Source organism: Tyto alba, unplaced genomic scaffold (genome assembly GCF_018691265.1).
Source record: "Tyto alba isolate M040663 unplaced genomic scaffold, T.alba_DEE_v4.0 Super-Scaffold_14, whole genome shotgun sequence".
Lineage (NCBI taxonomy): Eukaryota > Metazoa > Chordata > Aves > Strigiformes > Tytonidae > Tyto > Tyto alba.
The window spans coordinates 53794477-53811168 of record NW_024881276.1 but is presented as its reverse complement, the minus strand read 5'-3'; the positions used below and the strand labels follow the sequence as shown (position 1 = coordinate 53811168).

General features: G+C 42.5%; 1 protein-coding gene across 8 annotated transcripts in view; it reads left to right on the top strand.

The window, feature by feature from the left end:
• The window catches only part of ZBTB20 (zinc finger and BTB domain containing 20), a 485842-nt gene that overhangs the window by 441209 nt on the left and 27941 nt on the right, over positions 1-16692 (top strand). For all 8 annotated transcript variants that reach the window (XM_042788414.1, XM_042788415.1, XM_042788416.1 and 5 more), the window contains one exon: positions 11530-13143. In XM_042788414.1, the coding sequence (XP_042644348.1) occupies positions 11550-13143 (1594 nt within the window). In that variant the 5' untranslated portion in view covers positions 11530-11549. The remainder of the gene's footprint in view (positions 1-11529; positions 13144-16692) is intronic.

The following is a 16692-nucleotide window of genomic DNA, read 5'->3' as shown; positions in this document are numbered from 1 at the left end:
AGTATTCAAATGAGAGAAAACCAAAACAATTCTTGTATTGTTCTTGACTGGACAAAGAGAGCTCTTTCACTCAAAGCGTTTTTGAAGTGAAGCTTTAACGTGGTACTGGGAGAGAACCTGAAACATAAAACCGAAGTACTGTTTAATACTGCCTACTAATATTTATAAAGTGTGCTAGGGGACGTTGTGGAGGAGAATCATTGTATTTCCACAAGAAATGTGGTGTTTGATCTACTCCATAGGTGAAAGTCAGTTGTAAAACATCAGAGTGCCGCTGAACTCCTTCATTTCTATCAGGGTATTTGCCTTGCAGCCTGGTGCCCAGCGGACCACAGGGATGTGTTCTGGCTGGCACTGTGCGTTTGGGTTCCCAAGGACGCCAATTATTATTGTTTCTAGAGGGAATGCCATTGCGCCATCTTTTAATTTATGTTTTCTGTGTCTGTTTTCATTGTCTGTGGAGTCATTTACAAGGCTAAAATAACATGAGATCTAGTCTTATGTATCTACCACTCAGGAACTGGAATACAAAGAGAATTCAAGATCTCTAGTTAATCTGTCAGCACAAATAGCTCCTTGAGGAATTAACTGTGCCTATGAAAAAAAGGATAAACAAATCCTAGAACCCCTACTCATCCCAGCTTTGTTGTGTTAAACACTGAACGGATCTCTCCCTGGCTGGGATGCGCAATATATACTCTGTATCAATCTGTGACATGTGGTGAAATGCTTCTTCTTGAAAGCCCACAAGAGAGAAGTAGTATAAATTAAGAGTAATCTCACAACAGCTATTTTTGAGTTCTTAACCAGTGAAAATGTAAGTGTAGCAATATTGTGCATCTATTAAAAATCTTGAAAGGCTCTTTATAACTAGGTGATAGGAGTGATAACGTGTAATTTATTGATGTTACACCGATAGAAAAAACCCCACAAAGTAGCAATTTTTGTGTGAAAAGGGGTATGATAGAGGAAATAAAAACAGAGCAAGGGACTTCTCCCCACAGCTTCATGCCTGTGTAGGCAACCATATTAACTTTACCAAAAATACCTCATGCTTTGATCCTGTGCAGTGTTTCAAAACAGGGCATATTCCCTGTATTCAAATATAAAACTCCCAGATGCTATCTCTAATGTTTTTGGCTGAGTAGAGAGTAGAATGTGCCTGAAGAAATAACTCTCATGCACTGTATTAGTATCACCTGTAGTTGGTGTCTGCATGGTTGTGCATATGTGTAATTCCAGGGCCTTTTCCCTTTGGGGGTGGGGGGGAAGCATTGGAACTGACAGTGTACATTTAATGCTACAGATCCATCTGATGATATCAAGCCACTTATGAATGCTGTGTTCTTGTTGATTGCCTTCATTTATTAAAGTGGTTTGCCATACATTTCTCTTCCTATCAAAACTAAGTAGGTGATTTTGGAAATAAGTCTGCTCCCAGGGATTACAGAGGTCTCACTGAGAACAGAAATTTTCCCTGTGGCCTTCAGCATCGTTCACATAAGCATGTGCTGTTTCGCACTGATATTTAAATCTGAATTACAAGCAGGCCTGAACACTCATCCCATAAACTCAAAATAAAGAAGCCACAGTCCAAAACAGTATGAATATCTGTCTCACGATATTTCTAAGTTGAAATATTCACCAAAGCACCCAGCTGTACTAGTTAACAATTACCCTTTCACTAATAGATAAAAAAAGATAAATGGAAAAAATAACCAAATAAAATCTAGCATTTTCATGTGATAGCCTTCCTCTGATCAAGGCTGAGGCACAGCCACTGGAAGAGATAAAAGAATCCTTTTCCCAGCCCTGAGGTCTGGCATTTACAGTTTTTCTTCCGTTCCTTGTTTCTGCCATCAGCCAGTAGTTCTGTGACCAGAACAAAATTTCCTACATTAAAAGGTCTTTCTCTCAAAACATGGAGGGTATAAGCAGTGCTCTTCCACAGACAGCAGCTCTCCCACAAAAGTCAAACATTTCTGACTGCACCCTTTTCCTAACAGACGGCTACAAACACTCCCTGTAGAGGATTCTAGCTTGAATAGAAACCTTCTAAACAGGTAATTATCTTAAAAGGTTTTAATCTATATTTTCCTTTTAACCAAAGCCCACAGGCTTTCAGGCTTACTGTATTTAACCACACTCAAACTGATAAGCTTTTCCTCCTTGTCTTTCTGCCTGGGGGAAAAACCTAACAATACAGGGCAAACCTGAAAGAGTTCATGGAATAGCAATTGTCTCTTCTGGAGACATGTTTTAATATATTTGCACCTATTATCCTTCTAATTCATTCCTCCTTCAGACTCAGCTCCCACCTCCAACCTCAGTCCCTTCTCCTCCCTAAACAGTGCTTCTGAGAGAGGATATAAGTTTATATAGTCTACCACAGCAAGATGACCAAAAGCAATCCCTGTTCACTTCCCTTACCGGTATTCAGTCTGAAATACACTATCAGGATTTAAACAAAAACCCTTAAAGCAGGTGAAGGTATTCCTAATGGCTACAGTAGGCTTTTATTCAGGACCATAGAATAGCAAAATAAATCACTTTGCCTACATTTTCTAAACAGTTTATTTTCCCCAAGAAGCTTCCCCTTGTTCTTTGTTTGAGTGGAGAGTGTTCACACTGTAACTTCATGGGCATTGCTGGCCTATCTCACCTCTTCCCTGTTCAGTGGCTCTCCCGCTGCAGGTCCAGGAGTGCAGTGTAATGCCCTCCACATAACGGTACCGGGCACTGCAAAGGAAAACTAGCAATAGGTGCACCTAGATGTTTAAAGATCCCAACTGCCTTAAACTTATAGCCAGTTAAAACAGTTGGGCCATGCTGGGGATTGGCTGGATCTTGCATGAGCTCTCTGGGAACAAGCAAGCGCAGTTGAAACAGTCTCCATGTAGAAAATGAAAATGTTCCTTACTGAAGAAGGGATGAGCACAGCTTCATTTCTCTTCCTAGGAAATGGTGCCATCACGTGGCGACGTTGTTTTCTCTGTTTCCAGTTGCAAGAGGGCAGTGTACAAACTGTTTTCTCCCTTTAAGTTTTAAAAAAGAGCATTAAAATGTTATTTGGTGATCCTATCTTTTGCTAACATAAATAGGTTACAGCTGTCCGGGGCACAGGAATTAACACTCTTGTAAAGATATGTCCAGCATGTTGAAATCCCCATTAATGCAGATGTGACAACAGCTTTGGTGATTCTTCTGTTAACATAGTGTATGTTGCTTGGAGGTGTTGTAGATACCTACAGAAGAAGCATCCCGATTCAGTGTAGTCTGTGTCTGTGCTAGGGGTATATGGTGGCATGGCTGTAGCAGCAGAGGGTCTGCAGACAAGGGCTGAGCGAGGAACTGAAAGAAGCAGAGTGTGTGTATATGTGTGCCAGTATTTACAGTGGATGTATATTGGAGTGGACCCCAAATACGTGCCTGGGAATAAAATGGCTTTTGGGTATACTTTCTTTACTCTAAAGTATCTTTGGAGTTCCTAAAAGAGCAAGAATACAAATTGGAGTGAAAGTGGGAAAAGTAAATACTCTAGATAAAAATCGAGTATTTCTTTAACTTAAAAATAGCTGAATATGCTGTAACACTTTGAAGCCCTTGGTCACCAGACTGCTATGAATTGGAGCTAGTTTTTACCTGGTGTTATACATCTGTGAGTAGGATGCTCATCATAAAGAGGTATAAAGGAGTCAAGGCACTAGAGTAGTGTGAGAGGAAAGCTTCATTTTTGTTAGCCTGGAGAACAAAATTTGAAGAGACCTATGGAGTTAATTCTTGATCTGTCTGTAGTGTTCTTTATCCAAGGAACGCAAAACAATTTGTTATGATTAATTAAGGCGGGCAGTCCTTCTGCAGAATTGGGTGTGTGATGCTGTCCTTGTTCTACATGTGAGGCAAACTGAGGCACAGACATTGCCGCCTGCGGGTTGTAGTGCAAACGGGATTAGTGCTGGCAGACTCCTCCCGCAGTCTTTCAGGCAAAACATAGGAGGGTGGTTCACTGCCTGTTCCCCAAATGTGTAGGTTGAAATAGAGGCTTTTATGCCTGACATTGACGATTTATGCCCACTGGATATACAAGCAATCTTATGTACAGAACACCTATGGTTTAGTCTTCAGTTTTATGTAAAATGGATATCTTATCATTAGGTAGTTGCTAAAAAGGACAGGGCAATTAACTGAATAAATTGTCCATAGGAAATTTGCTGAACATTTTCTAGTCTGCAGAAAAGCATGTCTCCTGAACAAAGTTTAAGCAAACTATTTCTTACTAGCCGTCTACTCAATATGTTTGCTCCTTGGAGAATAAGGTTGTGTTTGTGTGTGCATGCATTTCTGTCTTTCAAATAAACGTAGTTATTAGACTATGAAATTCAGAGAAGTTTGACAGCTTTCAGAACACAGTGATTCTTTCTTCCATAGAGTATATTACTGACACATTAATAGATGTTGTGCTGGTAAAAATACAGTACTTCCTGTTAAATGTAGACTGCTACATATTTTGATTCTAACAACAATCTGGTAGGGTTAGGGCAATTCGTGTAGTGTCATCTGGTGTTTGTTTTGGATAGATATTATAGAAGGAGATACTGATTTTCAAGATGTTCGAGCAGATGATTGGGTGAAAACTCCAGCAAACCTTTAAAGCAACTGAAAGCAAGGGCTGCTCCTGGTCAGATCTCCTGCTGAGGATACAAATGTTCTTCTGTGTTCCTGAAACTCCATACAAGCTTTTCCTCTTGCAGGCCCCTGCTCAGAATGAGGCCAAATATTCAGGAGAATCAGCCTGACGAGGACTGGCTAAATTGGCCTCTCTAGTATCATTGAGATATACTGAGCAGTCAGTCGCCACCAGGCTTTCAAGATTTGAATTCAAGTCACTTCCTTGAGTGGAAAAAATGTTGCTCCACTAAATTTGGTCCCAGAGAGTTGGAACCTGATGCAGGACTAATTTGTGTATGGAAACACTAGATAAGAATTTTTTCTCTGTTAATCCAGTGTTACTTTAGAGCAACGAACTTGAGAATAGCAGAAAAAAAAACTTCATCACTAGGGATAAATCGTGTCATCAGAGCCGAAGAAAGCACCCATGGTTATGGTACTAAGTTTGGAACGGGAGACGCTAATATATGGAAATGAGGAAACTTCCTGTGGAAATTGTAGGGCTATAGTAGCTTTCATATGTTGTGATGGAAGCGCTGTATTTCCACTGAACTGTCATGTTTATGCAAGAGTTGAGATTTTCATTCCAAATTAAGGATTCTTTACTAAGACTTACCTTTCTTAAAGGAAAATCGGTAGTTTTCTTTGGATAACAAGGCTTGCTTTGCTTGGTTTCATTTGTTCTGTAAGGTCTTTAAAGAGTGTCATATATGAAGTGCCTCAGACAATTGTTACATTCACCTCACTCAGCTTTATCCACTTTAGGGCACTGCGACTTAAGTGAAAAGACAAACTGGATGGAAGACAGAAGAATGTAAGAATGAGGAAAGTACATATAACCAGTGAAGTGATTGAGAGACCTGAGTTTGTATTTTCTAGAAAATATAGGTCTAAAGAAGAAAATTGAGGCACCTTCCAATGTATGAGAGAGTGTAGTAAAGAGGAAAGTGGTCAATAGTTCCCTGTGTCTGCTGGAGGAAAGGATGAGTAATTGGTTTCAAAGTTGAGTACCAGGAAAACTTTCTTGCTGTAAAGATAGTAGACAGTCTGTCTGGCGAGGGAGTGGAAATCGCCCATGTTGGTTTTTGCAAAGATGTTAGACAAATTTCTAAAGAGACAGTGTAGGTAGATTGTTCCCACCACGAGGAAAAGGAGTAGACTAGATGACTGTCTGAAGAATCTAATGCATCCTTTTGATACAAACAGGAGGATGTGGTCATCTAACACTTGGTATAGAGACCAAGGATTACAGATTTCCAAAACTACGCATGGTAGAGGAAGGGAGCAGGGAGTAGATGATAATGCTTGTCTCCAGCAGCAGCAGGTTACTCAGGTTTGTGGTGCTCCCAGGAACTAGTGGCTGGATTACAGAGAAACATCTCCAGAAGCAGGAAGAAAGCCTACCAATCCTAACTTCCACATTTTTGTTTTAGCCCAGGGTGTTGTCTCACATAGGGAGGCACTTGTCATTTTGATTATAAGAATATAACGATACCATATTCTATATGAGATATAACACCCCCAACTTTTCTACTGTTGCTCAAAGTGTGGATTCTTCTCAGTGTGAGGCTTGAGAAGCTCATCAGGAAGACAAACTAGGCAACAGTATCAAGCTAGTTCTAGTTAATCTTGTCTAAGTATCAGTGAGATGGGTTGCCAAACAATTTTCTAACTGCTACTGCAGAAAATCGAGGCAAAACCTTAATCTATATCTGTCTCAGCAAGACTACAAATTCTCAAGGATGTAAGATTAATATTCTTTTTCCCTGTAAGTATGAAAGCAAGACAGAGCCTTTGGGATTCACTCTGCTAGTTATTCCTGTGAAAGACCACACAGTACATTTACAAAAAGATCTTGGATTCCAGTGTCCTAGGCAGTTTTGCTTTAGGTGAAGGCTATGCACTGAGCTACTGCTGAGTTACAGTAGCTGTGGTGGTTTCATCATCACTGTGTTCCTAGAAATGGTAGTCATTACTGTGCAATGAGCTTTGAGATACTGTGATTTTAAAGGACACTAGAGAAAATCAAATTCTGTGATATCTTTCAGTTATGAGCATTAAAGCTGTAAGCTTTGGCTTGGCAGAAAAGGACATCTAGTGGCTGTACGAAAAAACCTTACTAAGTATATTTCCAAATGTACAACATAGCCATTTGTCTGTGGCCTGCAGTCTTCGATATTCCACACATCTTTGTAGCTCTACTGAATCACGTGTTGGCTGGGATAGTTTTTTATGGTTTTGACAAACAAAAGTCATCTTTGCGAGCCATACCTTTCTAACTTTATGTAGGGGTACATACCCCAGGTATGTATGGTAACTTTGGCAAGTAGAAAACTGCCTTCAAGGCATGCTTGATGTACCTCACTGCTGCACTTCCACATTTTCTATAGCATCTTCCAGGAGTCCATTGCCTGTTGTTTTCTTCTGCCATTGCCTTCCCCTTTGGTACTGTACTTGAAGAGGTTGTCATTGTTATTGTCATGGTAAATTCTACTTTCATTTGAATGCCCATAGCATAAAAGTCAGCAGGAGGGGTGGATGAGATTCAGGGAAACACTAATCTGAGCACTCAGTCATGTATTACACAACAAAAGTTTTTTCCTTTCCCATCCACATTGTGCTCCTTCTTACTAGTTGAGGATGAATTCCATGCATGTTTCTGTGAATAGCCTGACAGTTTAATCGGTACATTTGCATATGGGCAAACGGAGCTTTTTTCAAAGTTGCACAGTAATATGTTTCACCTTTATGCCATGCCAGCTTCAAATTGCATCCCAGGAGGATTGCAAATGTGCATAATCTGTGCAGTTGTCTGGGCTTTTTTCTTTCCTTTTTTTTCTGCTTTTTTCTTCTTTTTATATTTTTTTTTGAACTGGCAAACGCCTATTCATTGCCCATCTGGGTAAGAATGGCCTTTGCATTTTCACACCCATTCTTTCCTATATGGTTTCTCAATACCCCTCCAATCAGAACTGGCTTCACAGAAAGGGGACAAAACCATTTTACAGGAGTTTCTCAGAATAAGTCCATTGGGATCTCTACATCATGTTTACTGGACAAGAAGGGGGGGGGGGATTTGGGGGGGTGCATTTAACAAAGACCACTTGAATTTCACAGAAAGGTTCCCACTGTCTCGAGCTTAAAAGAGTGGCAGGCCTGAGAAGAGCCTGAGACAGCAGTCTTTTTCCTGAGCCAGTCATTCTGTACAGTGACGAGTAGGTGAGTGTGCGTGTGTGTAGCTGGGTCTTGTGAAGAGCTGACACACTTCCTGGCTTGTCCAAGGCTCAAGTAGTCTTTGTCAGCATATGACACTTACTTTAGAATCAAACCTGCATTGGCAACTCCACCTTTTATGGGGAGCATCGCCTTTGGACTTTCAGCTTAGAACATCATACAGTAAGGGACAACCACAAGACTTGGATCTGGACACCGTTTCATGCATGGGACAGCAAGTTTTGCTACAGACCAATCTCCTGAATTTGTTAAAGCTGCTCTTTTATACTGCTGTGGTTTATGTAGTAGCGTCTGTGACACTATTGCAAATTATTTGGTCCCGTTTACTTTGGATAGATATGGTTTTCAGTGATGAATGTCAAGGAAGGTGGCCTCGAAGAAAGATCCTCAAAATCTGTATTAGCTTTTTTTACCATGTGTCTATTCTACCAACCCCTATTGTTTTATCCTTAAGGAGTCAATTTCAGATGTTTCTCACTTGAAGTGGTAGATGTTCCAGTTTCATTTGAGGAAGTAAAGAAATGAGGAGAGGGTTTTTTTTAAAGGAAAACTCTGTTATCAATCAACAGCAACCAAAACGTATTCTGTGCCTTTTATGAATTGACTCAGTTGACTTTCAGACCAGTTCCTACACCTCAAGGTGCATCCTAAATCAATTCCTATAGGAGAGCTATTCACATCACTCTCATAAATGCATACAAACATCTTTTCTTTAGTCTTGATTAACCCCGGCTGGCTGTTTTCATCAAGTTAGCTAATGACCAAATACATTGTGGCTACTCAGCTCTTGCTTCCCACAGCCAGGACCTGAGAAAGGCTGCTGAAACGTGCAGATGAACCTTTCCCTTCCTCCTTTCTGTACATGATTTGTGGATAAGTGTCAGAATTCACATTCCCAAGAAGTCATCCAGTCTCATGGTGCATATCTACATTTCTGGAAGGGAGTTGTCCTGAGGATGCATTTTTCAGAGTTCCACTCTCAAAATTCATTTTACCTGCCAAGCTGCATAGGAACTAAGTAGATTTCTATGCACCTGCTCAAATCAAGAGACCTGTCCATAGCATCTCTGGTATGTGTGGAATATTCCACCTTGTGCATGTGCAAGGCAGGGTTTTTGGTTTATTGAGTTAGATATCTGCATGTTTCTTCTTATTATCAAATACCTCATTTGACAAAGCAAAACATAAACTAGAGATCATTCCCTTTTCCAGAAGCACATCTTAAAGAAATGTTTGCATGAAGAGGAAGCACTAGTAATGAAAACCAAGTAATGAATGATATTTATTGATGGAAAGATTTCTAGCATACTGTTAGGCAACCACTCAAAGGGAGATGCAGATATAATGGGTAGATGTGCAGTCACTTGCCATGGCCTACAGCAGGTCTTGAGAAGGGGTGTTATCTATTTATCATTAATTTTTCACCCTTCTGTTTCCCCATGAGTACAAAGCTTTTACCAAGTTGTCTTCCTTTCAGATCAAGGATTCTGACTTTTTACGTAAATACATTTTGAATCCTTATGTGATCTGACACGTTGGGAAGGGAAGCATCTGGAACTGTCCTGAAGGCCTCTGGAGAATCAGTCTATCTGGAAGGAGGGAATACATCTTTTCTGTACATTATTTTTTGTAATAATAGTTGCAGTGTCCTTGAAGGAAAGTCGCCCGGTTTCTGAGATGGTTTTCCAGTCCTATGTTCATTCTCATCAGAGGAGGAAACTCAGGTTTCCCAGAAGAGCTTATGAACAAAACAGATGTAATTCACGACCTCCATGATACTGTTAGTGGTTTCCTCCTTGTTTCTGCTATGTGAGCATCCGCATCATGCACTAATCTACATGGCAATTAGTACCCTTCTGATACTGACTGATTTACATCTGTTAACATCATACTTCATGGCCAGACAGCTTGGCCCCACCAGGATTTCCAGTTCCTGACCTTTGTGCTTCCCTTTTATCATGCAGCTACTTCAGAGAATTAAAATAACCACCTGTGTCCAGTGTGGTTTCTCTCTGAACCACCAGAACAGAGGGTGCTAGAGATGTCACGAGTGCATAAATGAGAAAGAAAAGGCAGAGCAGGGAGGACGCCACATCTTCCTGCACGTTGCAGTGAGTAGTGTTCTACTACTGCCTGTGTATGAGATATAAAGCACCCCTTAGGCTGGAGCAGAGGGACATTGTTGGGTGAAAAGGCATGTATAAGAAACAGCTTTCAATGCCATTTATTTGTTCTGTGTATTTCTTTAAAACAGACAGTGACAATAAGCTAGTTTAATTTACTCATGCTTCTCTACTAAAATTTCACTTTCGGATTCTCACACGTTAACAAATAATTGTGGCAAGAGATGTTGTAGCTTTGGTAGGAATATTCAAGACAAAATGCTTGTAATACTAGTGGTGATTTTGCATTGCTTTGCATACTTTTCTGGGAAGCAAGGTGATATGTCTACTACAAATGCTAAGAGAAAGAAATAATTAATATTGTTTTATTTGTTTACCTCTCAAAGGACAGTTGGTTCTTCATAGTTAAAAGGTGAAATCATAGTTTCTGCCCATCAAAATCTAAATAGACAAAAAATGAGTAAAAAAAAGGAAAGGAAATGAAAAAGCATTAAAACCAAAGCAGTCAAGGTTGAGGTAGGGAAAAGTGGACTGAGAGATTAAGAAGTTATTTTTTAGTCACTTTTAAAAGTTAATTTTGAAGGATATGTTGGGTCTGTACCCAAATTGGTTAGGTGCTTTTCTAAACTGTTTTCTATTTAGATTATTCAGCCAAAGTAAGACAAAGTCTTCCTTAGAGTAAATGTCTGTAATTTTCCAGTTTCTGTCAAGTAAATAACAGCAGGAGAACATTTGTTTTTAAGTGATGGCATTCTGGTGCCAGTCAGAACTTGGGATATGCTAAAAATGAAAGGGACAGCTCATGTTAACTTTCGCTTTGGATTCTTACAGAGGACTGTTTGTCACTATTGGGTAGCAAATGTTCTAAACCACAACCCCAGACAAAACTGTGCGTGGGATTTTAGAACATTTACAGCCTAAATCTTGAACCAGATTTGGATTTTACAAAGTGACTGCCAGTTTTTTTGATACAAGTAACCGTACTGTAAAACACGGGGTCCAAATTCCTTAAAATACCAATCTAGATAGAAATCATATTTTCATATAGACTCTCTGAGTTAACAACTTGGTGTAAGCAGTCATTAAAGTAAGAATCTGGTCTTTTCTCTCAGGGGTCCACATCTGAACAGCCTAAAATCCAGTTTTAATCCATGTGCTCAGTGTTTACAATTGGCTGGCTCTAGGCTTTTTAACGCCAGATAAACTGATAGGAAGTCCAAGGCCCAGGAATGTGGTTGGAATTTAGGACCAGCTACACCTGTCTTTGCTTTTGTCCAGAAATTCAGGACTTGAGCTTCTGCAAATGAGTAGCAAAGTTTACTTCTAGCCTTAAAGAGATGATGTCTTCTTATCGGGTGCCTTTGTATGTGATTTTTACAGTATAATCCCTTTGTTTACCCAGTGGGCAGTCACCTTCACCAGTGCCCTGACTGTGGCTCTGCAGAGGACAAGACTCATTCTGTTCTTTTTTTTTTTTTTTTGTCTCTCACCTGCTTTGCTACAGGTAACATCAGTTGCAAGGGGATGACAGAGCGCATTCATAGCATCAACCTTCACAACTTCAGCAATTCTGTGCTCGAGACCCTCAACGAGCAGCGCAACCGTGGCCACTTCTGTGACGTGACGGTCCGCATCCACGGGAGCATGCTACGCGCCCACCGTTGTGTGCTGGCGGCTGGCAGCCCCTTCTTCCAGGACAAGCTGCTGCTGGGCTACAGCGACATCGAGATCCCCTCAGTGGTGTCAGTCCAGTCTGTGCAAAAGCTCATTGACTTCATGTACAGCGGGGTGCTGCGGGTCTCACAATCGGAGGCCCTCCAAATCCTCACAGCTGCCAGCATCCTGCAGATCAAGACTGTGATTGATGAGTGCACAAGGATTGTCTCACAAAACGTGGGAGAGGTCTACCCAGTGATTCAGGATTCTGGCCAGGAGACACCCAGGGGAACACCTGAATCAGGCACCTCGGGGCAGAGCACCGACACAGAGTCTGGCTACCTGCAGAGCCATTCACAGCACAGTGTGGACAGGATCTATTCGGCCCTCTATGCCTGTTCCATGCAAAATGGCAGTGGGGAGCGCTCCTTTTACAGCGGAGCTGTGGTCAGCCACCATGAAACAGCCCTGGGGCTCCCCAGGGACCATCACATGGAAGACCCCAGCTGGATTACCCGGATCCACGAACGGTCACAGCAGATGGAGCGGTACCTCTCCACCACTCCAGAGACCACACACTGCCGCAAGCAACCACGCCCTGTCCGAATTCAAACCCTGATGGGCAACATCCATATTAAGCAGGAGATGGAGGATGACTATGACTACTATGGCCAACAGAGGGTGCAGATCCTTGAACGCAATGAGTCTGAGGAGTGCACTGAGGACACTGACCAAGCAGAAGGCACTGAGAGTGAGCCCAAAGGGGAGAGTTTTGACTCGGGAGTCAGTTCCTCCATTGGCACTGAGCCCGATTCCATAGAGCAGCAGTTTACGGCCGGTCTGGGCCGGGATGGACAGCAAGAACCTTCTCAAGCAGATCAAAATGACGTCCCTGCTGATGGCACTCAGCCGCAGCAGCAGCAGCAGCAGCAGCATGTAGATGCCAACTCTTCCTCGCCAGAGAGAAGCAATGACGTTGAAATGGACAGCAAAGTGCTCACAGTCAATAACAGCACCGAAAAGGGGGCTTTGCAGCCTTCTGTCAACACAACTGTTGCCCAGCCATTGCCAACCACACAGATCTACTTACGCCAGACAGAAACCCTCACCAGCAATCTGAGGATGCCACTGACTTTGACCAGCAACACTCAGGTCATTGGCACAGCTGGCAACACCTACCTGCCTGCCCTTTTCACCACACAGTCTGCTGGCAGTGGCCCTAAGCCTTTTCTCTTCAGCCTGCCCCAGCCTTTAGCTGGCCAACAGACACAGTTTGTGACAGTGTCCCAGCCTGGCCTGTCAACCTTTACTGCCCAGCTGCCAGCCCCACAGCCCTTGGCCCCATCTGCGGGCCACAGCACAGCAGGTGGGCAAGGCGAAAAAAAGCCTTACGAGTGCACTCTCTGTAACAAGACTTTCACCGCCAAACAGAACTACGTCAAGCACATGTTTGTACACACAGGTAAGAGTAAGTCCCTTTGGCTTATACACGAAGCCAGAAAAAGTCCTTGACAAACATGGACTTAGATTCTGTTTCCCAACCTGCCAACCCCCAGCACAAACAGGAGGGAGAAGTTATCCAGGGAGCTGGTATCACTGAACACTTTCCGAGCTTACTGCATTGAAGTTGAGTCCCTGCAGAAACATACAGGTCCCTTACAGGGGCCTAACTGTGCATGGTGCAGAAACAAGCTCATTTTACTTGGAGTAAAATGTGTCCTGTACCCATCCAAGGAAGTGGTAAGCATTTGTTGTCCCGTGCAAGCTGACCAGGCAACATTAAGTAGAAGTTGCATGAGGAAACTGTAATAAGTCATTAAAGAAAAGCTATATCTACTAAGAAAGGGTATCCCGCCGCAAGTTTTACAGCTACAGGGTTTTAAGCTCAGCTGATGATATTTGGCATGAGTTTAGGGCAAGTTCATTCCTGGTGGAGTTGCAGCAGTAGGTCCAGGCCTGGGTGTTACACACACAGCCACGTATTTTCTAAATCTCATGTATTCCTATAAGAAAGTAAATTTGGAGTCTTTTGGGGAAGTTTTTCTGTACATCACTGAAGCTGATTGCTGTAATCCCCCCTCTCTTAGTAAGTCAGATGTTTCACTAGCTGTGAGTGTAGCAACATAGGGCTCAATGAGAAAAATTTAAAATCTCATAGAATCATGGAATGGTTTGTGTTTGAAAGGACCTTAAAGATCATCTAGTTCCAACCCCCCTGCCACGGGCAGGGACACCTTCCCCCAGCCCAGGGTGCTCCCAGCCCCGTCCAACCCGACCTTGAACCCTTCCAGGGAGGGGGCAGCCACAGCTTCCCTGGGCACCCTGTGCCAGTGCCTCACCACCCTCACAGTGAAGAATTTCTTCCTTATGTCTAGTCTAAATCTATCCTTTCAGTTTAAAACCATTACCCCTTGTCCTATCCCTACACTCCCTCATAAAGAGTCCTTCTCCTTCTTTCCTTCAGACCCCCTGTGAGCACTGGCAGGCCGCTATAAGGTCTCCCTGGACCCTTCTCTTCTCCAGGCTGAATACCCCCAACTCGCTCAGCCTGGCCTCATAAGGGAGGTGCTCCAGCCCCCCTGATCATCTTCGTGGCCTCCTCTGGACCCACTTGAGCAGGTCCATGACCTTCTTATGTTGGAGGCCCTGGAGCTGATTACAGTACTACATACAGGTGTGGTCTCATTAGAGCAGAGTAGAGGGGGAGAATCCCCTCGCTTGACCTGCTAACCACACTTCTCTTGATGCAGCCCAGGACACAGTTGGCTTTCTGGGCTGTGAGTGCACATTGCTGGCTCACAGTCAGTTTTCCATCCACTGATACCCCCAAGTCCTCCTCCTTGGGGCTGCTCTCAGTCCACTCCTCACCCAGCCTGTATTTGTGCCTGGGATTGCCTCGATGCATGTGCAGGACCTTGCACTTGGCTTTGTTGAATTTCATGAGGTTTGCCTGGGCCCACCTCTCCAGCCTGTCCAGGTCTCTCTGGATGTCATCCCTTCCCTCCAGCCTGTTGACTGCACCACACAGCTTGGTGTCATCAGCAGGCTTGCTGAGGGTGCACTCAATGCCGCTGTCCGTGTTGCCAACAAAGATGTTAAACAGTGCGGGTCCCAACACCGATCCCTGAGGAACGTCACTCATCACTGCTCTCCACTTGGACACTGAGCCATTGACCACAACTCTTTGAGTGTGACCATCCAGGCAATTCCTTACCCACTGAGTGGTCCATCTGTAAAATCAAATTGTCTCTCAAATTTAGAGACAAGGATGTCATGCAGAACAGTGTCAAAATACGTAGAACACAACATCATCACCCTTTTTGTTAAAAATGCAACTGCTTTAGCATGTGGTCTTTTGCGACAATATAGGTAACCACATATACTACAGAGCCAGAACTGCCTTTTTGAACTCTGTCAAGTTACGGGACTTCAGAGAGATACATGTATCTCACGTGGAGAAGCTATCTTGGGTTTAGGACTAAATTTTGCTTGCTTTAGCCCTCAGCTCATTCTGACGTTGGAGAGAAATTCTAGTTTAGAGAAAGAGTAAATATTTCTCTCACCAAGCAGTGGTTTTGTTAACATCAGATCTTAAAATAAATGGTACATGGAGTAGAACCTGGAGAAATTGCCCAAGGTATGAGAGGAATGTAAGTCATGCCTCCCCATTGTATCCAATAGATTTCACTTCTGTGTGCATATGTAAACTTTTAACTTCTATTTACCTGTAATTATCACTTAAATTAGAAATTCCTTTAGACATCTAAGGCAGACATGTACATGTGCATATACAAAAAGGTCAACTTCTCGTGACTGGTACAAAATGTATGATTGCAAGCATCAAGAAGCCTGAATCCCAAGATTACCCTTTGTGTCTGTTTATGTTCTCCATCTTTGTGTTGTGGATGAGTAGCTAAAATACTGTGTAGATAGTATTGTGTTATTCAGAAAAATAACCCCTTCGGAACACAGTTAAGTATATCTGCCGGCATCCTTGTTCTAAAAGCTAGAAAGGCTTTTTCACAAATAACTTCACTAAGATTAGGTGCTTTATTTCCTCCACCCCCAACTGTGCACTGCATTTGGTATTTGGAGTCAGATAAAGAATAATATTGGAAGACCTGACCTACTACACATAAAGTCAACCAAGGAAATTGATAGGCATCTCCGATCATGAATTAAGATTGACTCTTCAGTATTTAAAACAGTGCCAGACAGACTGTAAGGAGGAGGAAGCAGGATGTCTGTGGGGGAAAAAAAAAAAAAAGGGGGGGGGGGTTTCTGCTAGAGGGGAAATTGCAGAATGACCTCAGTCAGTGAAACAGAGAATCATTTTGATTATTACAGAGCTATGGTACCATCTCTCTCCCTGACAGCTTTGGGGATGACAAATTATCACACCTGAAATATACCACGAGTGATTCAGACAACAGATTAAAAAGCAGCTTTTGATGGGGCATTCAGGGTGTTGGGTATTGTCTACATTATGGATACAGCAACATGTAATGAAAATATAGCCTGCTACCAATTAAACACGGGGCCATGGCATTTTCTCCAAGAGGAACTATGAGCATGAGGAGTAATTAAAAGTAGTCTGGACAAACCAGTTGTATGTGCTCAGCTAAATAGTTTTTTTGGTTTATCCTTGTAGTGACTGGTTTGTCTGAATAGGATCAGAGTTCACTTACACTAGTTGCCAGAATCGGTTTTACAACAGCCCTGGATGCACCAGGCAATGTGGTAGATGAAATAAGTAATTTTTATCTCTGGTTTACCTGATAAGGTGTTTTATTTAATTGGCCATCATTTCATTTAAATTTCATGTCTGTTACACTGGAAGTTTATCTGTTAGGCTGCCCTTTGCATGGTACTGGCTGGCCTAGGCAATTCTGTGTACTGAGGTTCCCTTTTCAGTTACTGTTGTCCATGCTTCAGCTATGAGATATGACCAGAAAAAGGGGTAACAAATGTAACCCTCTTATAGCGTTGGATTCCTTTGGCAATCTCTAGC